Source organism: Ahaetulla prasina, chromosome 3 (genome assembly GCF_028640845.1).
Source record: "Ahaetulla prasina isolate Xishuangbanna chromosome 3, ASM2864084v1, whole genome shotgun sequence".
Lineage (NCBI taxonomy): Eukaryota > Metazoa > Chordata > Lepidosauria > Squamata > Colubridae > Ahaetulla > Ahaetulla prasina.
The window spans coordinates 128,373,887-128,390,359 of NC_080541.1; the positions used below are offsets into that span (position 1 = coordinate 128,373,887).

The 16,473-nt window shown below is 36.2% G+C and overlaps 1 protein-coding gene across 1 annotated transcript in view; it reads left to right on the top strand.

Moving 5' to 3' along the window:
- Positions 1-16,473, top strand: part of HMCN1 (hemicentin 1) — a 292,886-nt gene that overhangs the window by 222,799 nt on the left and 53,614 nt on the right. The window contains exons 71-78 of the mRNA XM_058177873.1: positions 2,429-2,565; positions 4,507-4,648; positions 5,326-5,470; positions 6,243-6,370; positions 7,002-7,152; positions 8,886-9,007; positions 10,005-10,169; positions 10,642-10,749. Of these exons, the coding sequence (XP_058033856.1) occupies positions 2,429-2,565; positions 4,507-4,648; positions 5,326-5,470; positions 6,243-6,370; positions 7,002-7,152; positions 8,886-9,007; positions 10,005-10,169; positions 10,642-10,749 (1,098 nt within the window). The remainder of the gene's footprint in view (positions 1-2,428; positions 2,566-4,506; positions 4,649-5,325; positions 5,471-6,242; positions 6,371-7,001; positions 7,153-8,885; positions 9,008-10,004; positions 10,170-10,641; positions 10,750-16,473) is intronic.

A 16,473-nucleotide genomic window follows, 5' to 3' on the forward strand; every position in this document is an offset into this window, starting at 1 on the left:
AATTCAACCTCTATATTTAAGCAAATGCATATTTCATCTCCATATGGAAGATTAGCATATGTACCCTAGCAGGGAGACTATCCATGCACACTAGTAGGGAGAGATCTATACATGTTAGAGAGAAGAGCCTTCTATGTGGAACATACAAAATTATATAGAAGTAATTGAGTATCCTGGAGGACAGAACAACTTTTGTATGACAGAGGTGAAAGTTCGGGTCTTCCTGAATATCTAAGTCTCATACCTTCAGCTTAGGTTCTGCCATGATTTTTTCCCCTAGGCTTAAAAAAAGTAGGACTGGTATTGATGGTCCATGCTGTCTCAGATCTTAGAGCTTATTCAGCAACTTCCAGTGGATTGAAACCCAGGGACTATTTCTCCAGGGGCAGTTCTGGCACATCACTGCAGCTTCTGTTCATGTTAGAAAGCTGTTGGCCCTTTGCAAAGTTTTGCAGAAGGACATCTGGGCTGAGAACGAGCAGAGATTCTGTGGGTCAACTTGGCCAGCCTGGACTCACCTCCACCCCTCATTGAAGTTCTGAATATTATTAGGCATATATCAAAGTAATTGGACTTGATTCAGAGATTTCAGAACTATCTGCCATTCCTTTCACATTGTCCATGAAGATTGGGGTATCTTGGACAGTGTGGAAGTGGGACACAGGGAAACTAAAGAGAACTTCCCAATTGTTTCAGAGGTGGCTTTCAGCAGGTTCTGACGAGTTCTGGAAAATCGGTAGTGGAAATTGTGAGTAGTTCAGAGAACTGGTAGTAAAAATTCTGACTGGCTCTGCCCCATCTATTTTCTGTCTCCCAAGTCCCAGCTGATTGGGAGGAAATGGGGATTTTGCAGTAACCTTCCGCACACCAAGCCACGCCCACCAACCCACACCCACAGAACTGGTAGTAAAAAAATTTGAAACCAACCACTGAATTGTTTCATTCCTCACTGAAAATGAATGTGTGCAGTGACAAACTTATATTCAACCGCATGCTTCTGTATATTTGTGTGTGCATGTGTGCATTTTCAATTCAGCAGGACACTGTTCCTTGTATTAAAGTACACATGGTTTTTTATATAAATTGATGGAGTGTTGGCTAGTTCATGATTACACAGAGTGTCTTTTTGTAATCAGTTACAGAAGAAACAATTATATAGAACATATATCCTTGAACATTTAAAAATTAGGAAATTAATGCTTTCCTAAAGCTTTCAAGCTTTCAAGATGGAAGAACTATGAAAAAACTGAATACATTTTACATGGGAGTTTCACTGAAAGCTAATTTTTTTTCAACCACAAGGAAGAGAGACTATTTTTATATTTCAAGAGTTGAATAGACTTAACATATCTAAAAGGTGTGTGAAGGACTAATAAAAATGACCTTTGTTACTTAACTATGTATCTTTAGAAAAGGACATTACAAATAAAGGACTTTTTTGCACTTGGAAATTACATAATTGTTATAAAATAAATGTTTAATATTGTACTAATTTAATGTAGAACTGTAAACAAGACAGAAACAGAACTATAAAATGGCAATGAGTGAATAATGTAGAATAATTTCACTAAAAGTTAGGGATAGGTAATCCAATAAAAATAACTAAAACCAGTAAGCATCAGGGGTAAAATCCAACATGTTCTGGAGAACCGGTAGCAGAAATTTTAAGTAGTTTGGGGAACCAGTAGCGGAAATTTTGAGTTCAGAGAACCGGCAAATGCCACCTCTGGCTGGCCCCAGAGTGGGATGGGAATAGAGATTTTTGCAATATCTCTCCCCCAGGAGTGGGGAGGGAATGTGGATTTTGCAGTATCCTTCCCCTGGAGTGGGGAGGGAATGGAGATTTTACAGTATCCTTCCCCTGCCACCCCCACCAAGCAACACCCACAGAACAGGTAGTAAACAAAATTGGATTTCACCACTGGTAAGCATTATAAATATTTTTATCAGTCTGTTTCCTATATTACAGGAAATTTATAAATCAGAAAATGTTAAGCAAAAATATTTTGGAAATCAGTTTTCTGACAAACAGAATAGTAATTCAAGAGCAGTAGCTATCTTACTTAAAGTTAATTAGGATTATATGGTAGAAAATATTTAAAGATATAGGGATGATTAATTTTTACTAAAGGGAGTAATCACCATAGTGTTGGTTTCAACATACAGGATGCAGCAAATAAGAATCAGACTGATTTTATAGAAAAAGTAATGACAGCTTTGAATAAATTTGGTTGGGAAAATTTATCTCCCTAAGATGTGTGGACTTTCACTCCCAGAAATCATCTATGTTTTAATGACTGCCCAAGAAATGTAATTTGTTTTGAGACTAACAAATGGTCATGTCCAGAGCTAATCAAATTATGTCAGTGTGCCTCTATGTAAGTGAAATGTTTGCATTTATTATCCTACTTGTATTTTTCTTTGGCAGTTCCCCCAAATATTGCTGGTACAAGCAATTTTCAAAATCTTAGTGTGCTACAGAACCAGCAGGTTATACTGGAGTGCAGATCAGATGCAGTGCCTCCTCCTGTTCTTACGTGGCTCAAAGATGGAGAAATTTTGGAGGTACATTCTCTATGTCTTTTGTATGAGATTTCTCTTACTTATCAAACTTTGTGTAAGTACTCTAATTGTACATATGGTGAAAGATTTGGCTTGCAAGGCATACAGTATATAACCTGTTTCCTTAAGAGTGTACATATATCTAACTCAATGTTTGTAGGCTGGATCTAACCTCTTAGTATGTATACTTTAGCATTGCACATGTGCATAATAAGTTTAATTTATAAAGTTTCCTTTGCAGGCATAATGAAATAGTTTAATGGAGGATCCATCCTTTTCTGCGAAATATGCTCACCTATCAATGAAAAAATAGTATAATACAGCAAAAGAACATGGTGGGAAACTTACACAAATATTACCTATTAAATGGGTATTTGCACCATTCATGCATAGGTTCTCAACACTAATTGCAGCCATTTGTGGGGCCACTGATGGCGTATTGTCAACATTCAACAGTAATCCAACAACAATTTTAAAATAAAATAAAATGTTGAGACTCTAGAAAGAGTGCAGAGAAGAGCAACAAAGATGATTAGGGGACTAGAGGCTAAAACATATAAAGAACGATGGCTGGGACTGGGTATGTGATTAAAAGAAGGACTGGGGTGACATGATAGCAGTGTTATTTATTTATTTATTTAGTCACACAGTATATATAAGCATAAGTATGAAATAACTATACAATATATAAGCATATATATGAGTATGAGTATGTAATAACTATATTAATTGGATATAATGAAAGGAAACAATAGGACAGGAATGGTAGGCACGTTTGTGCTCTTATGCATGCCCCTTACAGACCTCTTAGGAATGGGGTTAGGTCAATAGTAGAGAGTTTTTGGTTGAAGCTTTGGGGATTTGTATTCCAAGCATTAACAACTCTGTTACTGAAGTCATATTTTCTGCAATCAAGATTGGAGTAGTTAACATTAAGCTTAAATCTATTGTCTGCTCGTGTATTGTTGCAATTGAAGCTGAAGTAGTCTTCGACAGGAAGGACTTTGTAATAGATGATTCTATGAGTTAAATTCAGGCCATGTCGAAGGCGGCATAGTTCTAAATTTTCTAAACCCAGGATTTTAAGTCTGGTGGCATAAGGTATTTTGTTGTATTCAGAGGAGTGGAGAACTCTTCTTGTAAAATATTTCTGGATATCTGGATATATCAATATCTATAGATATTTGGATAGTGTTCCAATATTTCAAGGGCTGTCACAAAGAAGAGAAAGTTGGGCTGTTCTCCAAAGTACCTGAGGGTAGGACAAGAAGCAATGGGTGGAAACTAATCAAGGAGAGAAGCAACTTAGAACTAAGGAGAAATTTCCTGACTGCTAGAACAATTAATCAGTGGAACAATTTGCCTCCAGAAGTTGTAAATGCTCCAACACTGGAAGTTTTTAAGAAGAAGTTGGATACCCATTTGTCTGAAGTGGTGTAGGGTATCCTACTTAAGCAGGAGGTTGGACTAGAAGACCTCCAAGGTGCCTTCCAACTCTGTTATTCTATTCTATTCTAAAATAGAAAAATAATAATTAAAATTAATCAATCAATTAATTAATTTAAAAGAAAACAAAAAACAAAATCAAAGGCAAATTCGATGGACCACTAGATCTTTTTTTGCCATCGGATTTCTATGTTTCTAACATTCAAATGTGTATACTGAATTCAGGTTTACTATCCTCTCTTAGTCGTGGAAACTCAATACTGTACATATTTTGTATACCGAGTATAAAGTATAAAACAGAAATTGCTTTGAAAGTAATCTTGAGCTCTTAGAAGAAGCATGGATTATAAATTAATCAAACTAACAAACAAACTTTATCAATATTGTCTCCCATTCCTAAACTTTATTGCTCTCTATCTAGTATAAATAAAATAGATTCTATTGATTATGTTTGTCTATTATTGAAAAGAGATTCAGTTTTGAAAATCTGATTCTCAGGCCACTCCCCGAGTTCGTATTTTATCCAATGGAAGATATTTGCAAATCAACAACGCAGATTTAAATGATGCAGCAAGTTATACCTGTGTTGCAAGTAATGTTGCAGGCCAAACCACAAGAAAGTTTGTATTGGCTGTAAATGGTAAGAGAAGATAAATCTATATAATCTTTGTAAGATATTTCCATAAGTGAATGTTCAAAATGTTAGACTTCTCAAAAAAACAACAACAGGTTTTGTGATCTTTCATCTTTTTATTTCTTGGTGGAAGAAAGTTTCCTAAGTTTTTTTTCTATTTTGATTAAAAATGCATTATTTTAATTTTGATAGTTAAAGCAGCGGTTCAGAAAGGAAGTTCTCCAGTTTTCATTTTTAAATTTTACATAGCAGTGTGTCCTTTGGTAAAAGAACAACACTTAGGAAACTTTAATATATATGGATTTGTGTTTTTTTGTCAGTTACAGGCTTATCAGCCTTATTGAATAAAAAAAATTGTTTAAAATTAGCACAGTAAAAACATAATTATACATTTTCAGTAGTTGTTCACAAGAAAGGTAAACAGGAATTTACACTATATGACATGTATTTTTGTTTTAAATAAAACAAACACAGAAATATTTGTCATTGCTGTACCTGCATTGCAAAACTCTTAACTATTTACTCATTTGTGGTTCTCCAGGTTTTTAGAGCTTAGATTTGCATAAGAAAAGTCAATTTTATACAGTTAAAACCTAGGGCCCGTATTTTGGGATGAAAGAAAATCTCATTTCAATAAATTAAATTAACTTCCTGATTTTGTCTGGGAATCTTCCTTTGTATAGTTCCTCCTTCAATCAAAAATGGTTCTCAGACTATGATTGTGAATATTAATATGTCTGCTGTCTTGGAGTGTGCTGTGGAAGGTGTTCCAGCCCCAAGAATTTCATGGAGAAAAGAGGGAGCCCTTTTAGCTGGAAACAATGTCAGGTAAATGCTAATTTCCTGAACAGACGTTCTGTGGTATATTCTCTATATTTTTCTTAATGTATATATTATGTTGGAGAAATTAATCTCATTGACTGAACTTGCTATGTTCAAGTGGATAAAACAGAATTGTAAAACATATCTGATATCAAATCGATGGATTTTACTAACCCTAGAACCTGGCAAGTGTGTCTATCAGTGACTACATAACTTTCTCCATGTTCATGTACCCTAGTAAGAGTATGGAGTTAATTTGCCATTACCTTCTTATAGAATGATTTTGACTAACCAATCTAATCTACACTTTTGCTATTTCCTATGATCATTCATCCAAGTATTAACTAGATCTAACTATTAGCTTCTTTTTCTAAAATCCTCCAAGTCATCTCCAAGGTGACTTAAATATTCTGCCTGCTTTGACCAGTAAGTAAGACAGTTCTACAGGTCTTGTGGATTCACAATATTGCCAACTCACATCTAAGCACAACTTTGTAGAGATGTCTGCACATGAAAAACTTCCCTGTTGTTATATTTATACATTCAAAAATTTGTAAACTAAGTTTTGGTTTAGTATAAAAGCAGAGTCGTCTTGTGAACCAGGAAACCAACCATAAATATATGTTTTCTGCTTCTTTCATTTACATGTTTTTAATATTAATTTTTAGTGGAGTCTCTAATGAAACACAGGACAGAGGAAAAACGGCTGTGTGAATAAGAATTTTTTTCTTCTGTGCATGCATTGAGAATGTGTTAAATTCCTTGTGTTTTACTTTAGATATTCACTATTAGAAAATGGATCCCTTCATATACATTCAACCCATGTTACTGACACTGGAAGATACCTTTGTATGGCAACCAATGTGGCTGGCACTGAGCGTAAGCGAATTGATCTTCAGGTCCATGGTAAATATGCCTTTTTTCAGTCAAACAAGTACCACAGGAGAAACTAAATAGGCTTAAACTAAGAATGCTAGATAGATCCATATAATCCTATTTTCTCTTCCATGCTGGACTATAATGCACTAATCACTACTTACTGAAAGGATAAGAAAACCTCACCCCCATGCCATCCATCTCTTAGTTTTGCTTTTTGTCTATTTTTTAAAATTTTAATGTTTTAATATTTAATCAATTATTAATTAATATTTAAATATTTAATTAATGTTGAATTAAATGTTTAATATTTGAATATATTTTAATTATTTTTCTATTTGTTTTATAACCTATAAGCCATCCAGAGTCACCTTATGCAGTAGGGGAGATAGGTGGCATAAAAATTAAATAAAGAAACAAAGAAACACATGAATAAAATATCCTCTTTTGACTAGTTAATTAACTGGACATCACTATGGATTGAATTAGAATGAGTGAAGTCTATATGAAACCCCCACTGTCCCTGAAGATACATGAACTTATGTTGGATCACTAAGGGGTGGGTTGGGGGAGTTTTATTTGAGCTATATCTGCTATGATAAACTGTGCTCTATTTTCCATCCCTTATTTGGTAAAGACCAATAGTCTTTTTTCTTTTCAGTTCCTCCATATATTGCTCCAGGACCTGTCAATGTCACAGTATTTGTAAATATACAAACCACACTACCCTGTGAAACTACAGGGATTCCTAAGCCAGCCATAACCTGGAAGAAGAATGGGCATGTTCTCAGTTTGGATCAGAACTCATACAGGTTTTTAAAAATGGGGTTTTTATTTGTTTTTATGACTACAGAGGAGTGATGGCATGTTGTGCTTTAAAAAGAATAAAAACCTATTTGTCCGCCCATAAAAGGGTGGGGGAACCTATTTTTAAAATACACAGAGGGCAAATCTGTACTCTCTATTTGGTTTACTCAGTGGGGTCTTCTTCTTAGCCACTTTGAAAAATACTCCCCTTGTTGTCCACCACATCCATAATATTACAAAGCAAATCCTTACATTACATTGTAGCAATGTGTTTCTTCCTTCCTTCCTTCCTTCCTTCCTTCCTTCCTTCCTTCCTTCCTTCCTTCCTTCCTTCCTTCCTTCCTTCCTTCCTTCTTTCTTTCTTTCTTTCTTTCTTTCTTTCTTTCTCCCTCTCTCTCTCTCCCTCCCTCCCTCCCTTCTTTTCTTCCTTTCTGAACTATCCATTTTTCTTGGCTACAAAGTTCCTATGGTCTTATAGGAGAACCATTTCCTTTTTCTTTGATTACAGTAGTATCAGAGGTATAGTGTTTTTAAGGGAGAAAAAGAGGCAGAGTTGCCTGTAGTCTTAATTTTTGGAGAATAGAGACTTACAGTTTCACAGATTTTATGTAGGAGTTAAATCACCTGTCACTTAGCTCATGCAATTGCAATGAATGTTTCATAAATATTACTTTACTACCATCTGCCTGTCTAAGGTTTTGGCAATATTCTCACTAACTGTCTTGTTAAACTGTCAGCAGTCTTACTTCTTTAAAAAGGGATTATGAATGTATGTGTTAACATCTCTCTCCTTGGATGCCAAAATCAAATACTATAAATTAATAGATTATGCTTCTGTTTCCTTGTTTGGATCCCAAACAAGCAGATTTATCCAGATCTTGTCTGGATAAATTGATGTAGCTGAGAAGAGTATGGGATCTTCTTTTCTTCTTGCAGAAAATATTTGGAAATTATTTGTTGGACATAGTTTAGGTGGAATGGGATGCCCTTCGAGAAGGAAAGCCTTCTGAAAAAGCAGACAAAGTCCAGCAGTGGGTTGAAATAAATCAGCATTCAGCCATCCAATTAATGTTTTAAAATAAAAAGCGAAATTTCAAAAAGTGAAAGTTAAAAGTCCTAGGCTTGCTTACCAACACATCTGCAGGTCACGAGAGATTAAAGGTCCTTGACTTTTCAGCTGCAAGGAGTTGCAATCTTCTAACCACCCTCCATCAAATCCAGAGGGCAAGGCTGCCAAAGACCCAGCTCTGGCAGCAAGCACAGCTGATTGCTGCTAAAAGTAAGAAAGCAGCCATTGGGGAAGGAGACAAGAAAAAACTACTTTCACCATCTATGATTATGACAATTTCTTTTATTTCCAGCTTCATCAAGAGAAACTGTGCAAATTTTTGCTAGCTGTCTGGAACCAGGTTGAAAAACAGACTTAGGATGAGAAGCCCTTTTTGCTTCTTGTTTTTCATGATTTAGTAGAACTCTCATTCATTATGTGTTGGGTACAGCAATTAAATTTTGAAGCAACACTCTGGAAATCAAGTATCCAAACTTATCATCTTAATTTGATTAACAAAATAAATAAACGGATGGGAATCTTCGTTTCCCTCAAGCAAATTTTTTTAATAGAAATATAATCCCTGAAATCTATGTTTCCACTGGTCTTTTGTTAACCTCAGTATTTGAATTATATCTCTTGGGACAAAACTGTGTTAAACGGTAATAATTATTTTTGTGTTTCTTCCAGGCTTTTGTCTTCAGGTTCACTAGTGATCCTTTCTCCTACAGTAGAAGACACTGCACTCTATGAGTGTATAGTAACCAATGAAGCCGGCAAAGATCAAAGGACCGTTAGTCTCATGGTAGAAGGTACAGTACTAACATTGGAATATGTTCTTGTAAAATGTAAAAGCTGATTTACCAGGAAGTTTTGGTAAGAGAATTTTATTTTAATTATGACAATCAGATTTCAAAATAAAATTTAAAAAAATAAATAAAAGAGAAAGGTAAGGACTGCTAAATGGAAAGCTGTCGATGCTGGACTCTGGGATTTGCAAATCCATTCTGCTGCAAATCGTTCCTTTTACACAGAATGAAAATCTATCCAATCAATATAATTCCATAAGACATTGTATGGTAGGTACAATATCTAAAATAGATATTATTTTAATATCTGCTTTGTTTGTATCACATATTTTAGTCAATAATTAATCCATTCAATAAAATGTTTTTAATCATTTTGCATTTAAAAAAGAAGCAATGAGATCCGTATGTTTTTCTATTCAGGTAGAAACTATAAGTTTATTCAAATACGAATATGTTAATACAGTGAGCTTAAATGGACTCCAGAGGATGGTAGAGTATAGGAAGGCCTGGAGGAATGTTGTCCATGGGGTCGCAATGGGTCGGACACAACTTCACAACTAACAACAACAACAATTCATTTACCTTTGCTACTAGTTCACAAATGTGAGCACATGTGCCTTCTACACATGCACAGAGCATCAAAAATGGGATGTGATGATGTCCGGGTGGGTGGGCAGCAGTGGTGGGATTCAGCCAGTTCGCACCACTTCAGGAGAACTGGTTGTTAACTGTCTGAGCAGTTTGGCAAACTAGTTGTTGGAAGAAATCATTAGGGTAGAGAACCGATTGTTAAATTACTTGAATCCCACTACTGGTGGGCTGGGCCTCTTGCAGCCACTGCTACCAGTTCGCCCAAACTGGATAGAACCAGCTGAATATCACTACTGCATTAGTATTGTAATATGGTATATTCTTTACTGTTCTGGCAATTGTAGGTCATTCAAGGAGGCATCATCACAATACAGATGATTAATACAATACTTGTCTTTATTTACTTTAGTGCCACCATCCATAGCAGATGAAGTTACAGATCTATTAGTAACCAAGTCATCCCCCATAATCATCCCCTGCACAGCATCAGGTGTTCCAGTGCCTGCAATCCTTTGGACCAAAAACGGAATAAAGCTTCCTTCTCGAGGAAATGGCTTCAGAATTCTGTCTTCAGGTTGTGCATGCTGTGAAAAAAGCATATAGCAGAACAGAGATGTATTGTGATGGTGATGGAGTGTTGTAATAAAAAAAAAATGTCAAGGAAAGTGGAGAGTTAAAGTTTTGCTGCTCTTGCCTGCTGCATAAAATAGGATGTTTTGTCAGAAACTCAAGTTCTGCAGCAATAGCTAAACTCTTGATATATCCAATCATTGCCAGTCTGTGATGATCCTCATCTTGGAATGATTATAGCTTATGCTGTTCAATTTAGGTGTGATGTAGTATAAAATCTTTCAATTTAGATGTAATGCCGAATAGAGAAGATTAAAAAGCATCAATCTTCTATTAAACATTTCAGACTCTAAACACTGATTTAGAAAGCTTCCACTGTTTTTCCTGGAAATGTATTGAAACTGACTGAGAATTGCCAATGGTCACTAATCACTGTTTAGTATATTCAATGGAAGTCTCTCATTTCTTCTTTTTAGGTGCTATTGATATAAATGCTGCTCAATTGGACCATGCAGGAAAATATACTTGCACTGCATGGAATGCTGCTGGCTCTGCTTATAAACACATCACCCTTCATGTTCAGGGTGAGGTGGGAACTTATATGTTTCTTATCTTATTAATAGATTTTTTTTCACACAACTATAAATCTAAGAGCTTTCAACACATTCAGAACAGAAAATGATATGGCCCTAACCGATCTGTACTACCAAACTGCATGGATATTTATTTATTTATTTATTTATTTATTTTGTCACAACAATATATGTAACTATCATACAGAAAGGTTATATAGTATATAAAGGTATAAGCATATATATATATATATATATATATATGAAATATATATATATATATATATATATATATATATATATATATATATATATATATATATATATATATATGTTTTCTGAGGTTTCACGGTGTTAGTATATAGGTCTTTGGTTGTTCGGTTTTCTCCGTGTAAGATTGGAAGTGTCTTGGCGACGTTTCACGAAGTCTCATTCGTCATCTTCAGGCTTCAGCTTCGTGCTTCTGGAGCAATGTGTGATCGCAGCTGTTTCTTCCTTTTAACTGCTATAGGGGGTTTGAACTGATTGGGTGGGAGCTTGGCTGTGCTCTGATTGGATGGGGGTTTTTTGTGCTCTGATTGGCTGGGGTGTGTCCTGGGTTGGTGGGGGCTTGGTTGTGCTCAGTCTAGTCTGTGCTGCAGGGGATTTGAGCTGGTGAGCTGCATAGCTGTTGTTTGGCTTTGTGGTCGTGCACATCTTCATAGTGGGTGTCAGTCTGCTGCATGAATGGATTGGAGGGTTTGAAATGGCTAATGTTGCAGCTGGTCTGGCTTCTGGTCCTTGGTCGTGCTTCATGATCAGTGTGGGTTTGGGTCTGCTTTCTGGGTGGATGTGCGGTGGTGACATCCTGTGTGGACCTTGTGAGTGTGGGTCTGGTGTCATTCCTCGTGTTAGGGACTCGTTTGTCAATAAGGGCGGGTTTCCAAATGGCTGGTAGGTGTCATCTCATTTGTTCATGCTGTGTGGCGTTATCTCAATGGCTTCTCTGATTATTCTGTTGTTAAAGTGTTCAGTTTTGGCGATAGTTCTGGTCTTTTTAAAGTCAATATCATGTCCTGTGACTTTAAAGTGTTGGACCAGGGAAGAAGTTGGTTCCTCTTTTTTGAATGAGTTCTTGTGTTCTTCAATGCGTGCACTTATTCTTCTGTTGGTTTGTCCAATGTATGTGGTGGGGCAGGCGGTGCATGGGATTTCATATACTCCTTGATTTATTTTTTTTTATTTTTTTTTTTATTTTTTTTGTCACAACATCATACAAAAAGATTATATAGTATATACACATATAAACATATATAGGAAGAAGAAAAGAAAAACAATAGGACAGGAACGGTAGGCACGTTTGTGCGCTTATGCACGCCCCTTATGGTCCTCTTAGGAATGGGGTGAGGTCAATAGTAGAAAGTTTTTGGTTAAAGCTGTTAGGATTATGGGAAGAGACCACAGAGTCAGGTAAAGTATTCCAAGCACTGATGATTCTGTTGCAGAAGTCGTATTTTCTGCAATCTAGATTAAAGCGGTTTACATTAAGTTTAAATCTATTGGTTGCCCTTGTATTATTGCAATTAAAGCTGAAGTAGTCTTTGACAGGAAGGACATTACAATAGATGATTCTGTGAGTTAAACTTAGGTCTTGTCGAAGGCGACGGAGTTCCAAGTTTTCTAAGCCTAGGATTTCAAGTCTGGTGGGATAAGGTATTTTGTTGTTTTCAGAGGAATGGAGAACTCTTCTTGTAAAATATTTCTGGACACGTTCAATTGTATTGATGTCAGAGATGTGGTGAGGGTTCCAAACAGGTGAGCTGTATTCTAGAATTGGTCTAGCAAATGTTTTATATGCTCTGGTTAGTAGTGTGGTGTTTTGGAAAAGAAGCTACATAAAATTAGGTTTACAACTCTTAGAGCTTTTTTTGCTATGTAGTTGCAGTGGGCTTTGGCACTTAGATCATTTGACATGAAAACTCCAAGGTCTTTAACGGGATGGGGGTCGTCTGTAAGGTAATGTCCATCTAGTATGTACTTAGTTTTAGAGTTCTTTTTTCCTATATGTAAGACTGAGCATTTGCTGGTTGAAATTTGGAGCTGCCAATTTTAGACCAAGCGGTTAGATGGTCAAGGTCGTTTTGAATGATAGAAGTGTTGTCTGTGGTGTTAAATAGTTTGACATCGTCAGCAAAGAGAACACAATTACTTGAGATATGGTCACAAAGATCATTAATGTATAGAATAAAGAGTGTTGGTCCAAGGACGCTGCCTTGAGGAACGCCACTCTTGACAGGAACAGGATTTGATAAAGCATTGCCAATTTTGACCACTTGTTGTCTGTTAGACAGAAAAGCAGATATCCATTTGTGGAGGGGTCCTGAGATGCCATAGGATGTTAGTTTAAGGAGAAGTTTATCGTGTACTACTGAGTCAAAAGCTTTGCAGAAGTCTATGTAGATTGCATCTATTGATTTGCCTTGATCTAGATTTGAAGTCCATATGTTTTGCAGTGGAGAAGTTGTAAGTTACATGATAACTTTTCCTGAAACCAAATTGTTTGTTGGAGAGTAGGTTGTTAGTTTCTAAGTGTGAGGTAATGGATTGATTGATGATAGATTCCATGACTTTGCAGGTGACGAGCAAAGGGAGATCGGTCTGTAGTTTTCGACTAAGCTGGGGTCTCCTTTTTGAAGATGGGGATGACTGTGGCTAGTGACCAAAGTTTGGGAAGAGAACTGGTAGTGAAAGCTTTATCAAAGATAATACTTAGGGGTTCAGCTATATTAATGGAAAGTTTTTTTAAGAAATATGCACATAGACCATCAGGTCCAATAGAAAGCGATGGTTTTAAGTTGTGAAGAGCTTTACCAACGTTGTCTTCTGTGAAATCTATATGAGTTAAATCATCATAGTCATTGCTGGTTCGTTTGTGGAATGTTGGATATGTGTTATCGGAGTTAACAAAACTGAGCCAAAGAAAATGTTGAAGAGGTTTGCTTTGACTGTTTCGTCATTGCATTCTTTGTTGTTAGAATCTTTTAGTGGTGGGATGGATCTTGAATCTTTAAGTTTACTGTTGACAAAATTATAAAAGGCACGATTGGAATTTGTGCGTAGAAGGTTTTCTTCTTGCTTGGTGTGGTAATTTGTGCATTCAGTTTTATTTGGTTGCATATGTTTCTGTAACGGTTTCTGAAGTTTGTAACATAGCCTTTTTGTTTCTTTTCAGAGGATTTTTTTGATTGAAGCTTTTTTATTGATATGGGTAGTTTGTTTTTCTTGGACATGGTAGTCATTCGTGGTACATATAATTTAATGACTCTATTGATTTCAAGTAGGAAGATTCTATAGAGGTCATCAGCGGTTATGCAGGTTGCAAACAGATTTTGCCAGTTCAGAAGTGAAAGATCGTTGTTTATAAGGTCGTAATTGGCTTTCTTGAAGTTGTAGTTGGGAGTTCTGGTGTTATGGCGAATTAAGTATGGACGTATATTGAGACGAAAATCAATCATGCAGTGGTCACTGTTTGAAAAGGTTACTTTAATTTGTATTCCGTAAATTGAGTTTGGATTGTTGCAGAAGATGAGGTCAAGGCAGTTGTTGAGTCTTGTATTGTTAGTTACAAGTTGTTCAAGACCTAGGTTTGTAACAGCGTTGTATAGTGTAGTATGGATTGGGTCAGTTGAACATTCATTGGTTGTCCAGTTAATGAGAGGTAGATTTAAGTCACCAAGGAAGATAAGAGGGTATGGGCAAGAGGTAGTCCATGTTAGCATTGAGGTTAGCATATTTGCGTGGGTAATGTCATAGTCGGGGCTCTGTAGCATAGTAAGAATCAAGAGTAGTGTCAAGGGATAGGTCGCATACTATGGTTTCAGGAAGAGAGAGTTTATATGCTACTTGGATATTTTTAGATTCAGTGTCTTTTGTAAAAGATAGCCACTCCACCACCTCTTGGTTTTCCGATCTGATCGATAGACTTGATATTCTTTGTTTGAGATAATGGAGTCAGGAAGGGATGAATTCAGCCATGTTTCACAAACAAAATGATATCAAATGTGCCACTGTTTAATAAGAGGATAAATTCAGGTAATTTGTTGACTATGCTTCTTGCATTTATCAATTTGCATTTGAGATCTGATATGATTGGTGTTGAAGAGGTAAGGCGTGCATACCTTGTTTTGGGTGTTAGTAGGTTGGGGGTTGTGGACAATAGATGGTTGTATAGATGGTTGGATGGTAGTTTGGGTGTTTGGATGGATGGTTGTTTGGATGGCTGGTTGGGTGGATTGTTGGGTGGCTGTTTGGATGGCTGGTTGGATGGCTGTTTGGATGGCTGCTTGGATGGCTGCTTGGATGGCTGTTTGGATGGTTGGTTGGATGGTTGGTTGGATGGCTGGTTGGATTGTTGATTGGATGGCTGTTGGTTGGATAGTTGGTAAGATGGTTGGTTGAATGGGAGGTAGGGGGATGGGTACTTGGTTGAATACTGGGATGGCTGGTTGATTGTTATGGGTGATGGGGGGTTTGGAGGTGATTTTTTGATTGCAGGTTTTATTTTTTATGCAATCAGCATGGTAGTCGATGTATAGGTTGGATTCACCATTGTCTTGTCTTCTTTTAAGTTCTGTGCGAAGTTCACGAGGGTATCCTTTGTAGAAAGGATAGGTCAGGACGTGATCTAAGTTTACTGTAGGTAGGGTTGGATTTAGCAATTGAGTTTATAGTCTTTATGAATTTGCGTTTGCTGTCCTCATTAGTGCATATAACTCTACAAAATCTTGGTGCTGTTGTCCCATCGCTGTTTTTATATTCTGGTCCATCTCTGGAGACAGCAATTATTTCATTTGGGGAGATGGTTGATGAATTATAATTTCCAATGATGTTGTGAATCTTATTGATATCTGGTTCATTTGTGTTTTCAAGTCCAAATAATATTGCATTATTTATTTTTTGTCCTCTCTCCATTGCATCTCTGATTAGTTGATTAGTAGTTGTTTGTTGATTGGGTTGTGTTGTATTAATTTGATGTCTAGGTTGAGTTGTAAGTTGTATATTTTGTGGTGATAGATGAGTTTGGAAGAGATTTAGATCATTAGAGTTTTCATTTTTTAGTGTTGAAATTTGTTTTATCAAATCTGTGAAACTTTGTTCAATAACTGATAGAATTTTTTTTTCTAAGTTTTGTTCAATATTTTGAATTCTTTTTTCTAGGTTTTGTTCAATATTTTGAATTCTTTTTTCTAGGTTTTGTTCAATAGCTTGTAATCTTTTATCTATGTTTTGTTCGATAGTTGTTAATCTTGATTCTAAGATTTTATCAGCGTTTGATTTTCTGGCTGGCATAATGATGATCTTTCTTATTCCTTTGTTTTATTTATTTATTTATTTATTTATTTATTTATTTATTATTACTTTATTTTAGTAATGATTAAGTGTCTGTCACTTAATCAATTATCTTTGATTTTATATCTGTCTCTTTAACTTTAAATGGTAGTCAATTTGGCAGTTGCTATGGTAATAGGGAGTCACTATGGTAACAGTGAGATTTGGCGGGAAATTTAAAATGGTGAGATAGGGTGGTTGAAGAAGCTTCTTTACAGGTGGCTGTAATGGCGGGAGATTCAAAAAGTCAGTAGAGGCCGGGAGACTGGAGTCTCCTAGGAACTCACCAGTAGTCCTGCAGCAGTCCTGCCGATTGGGGGATAGGTTGATTAGGGTTGTTGTAAATGTTGCTGGGCTTTTATCTCCTTG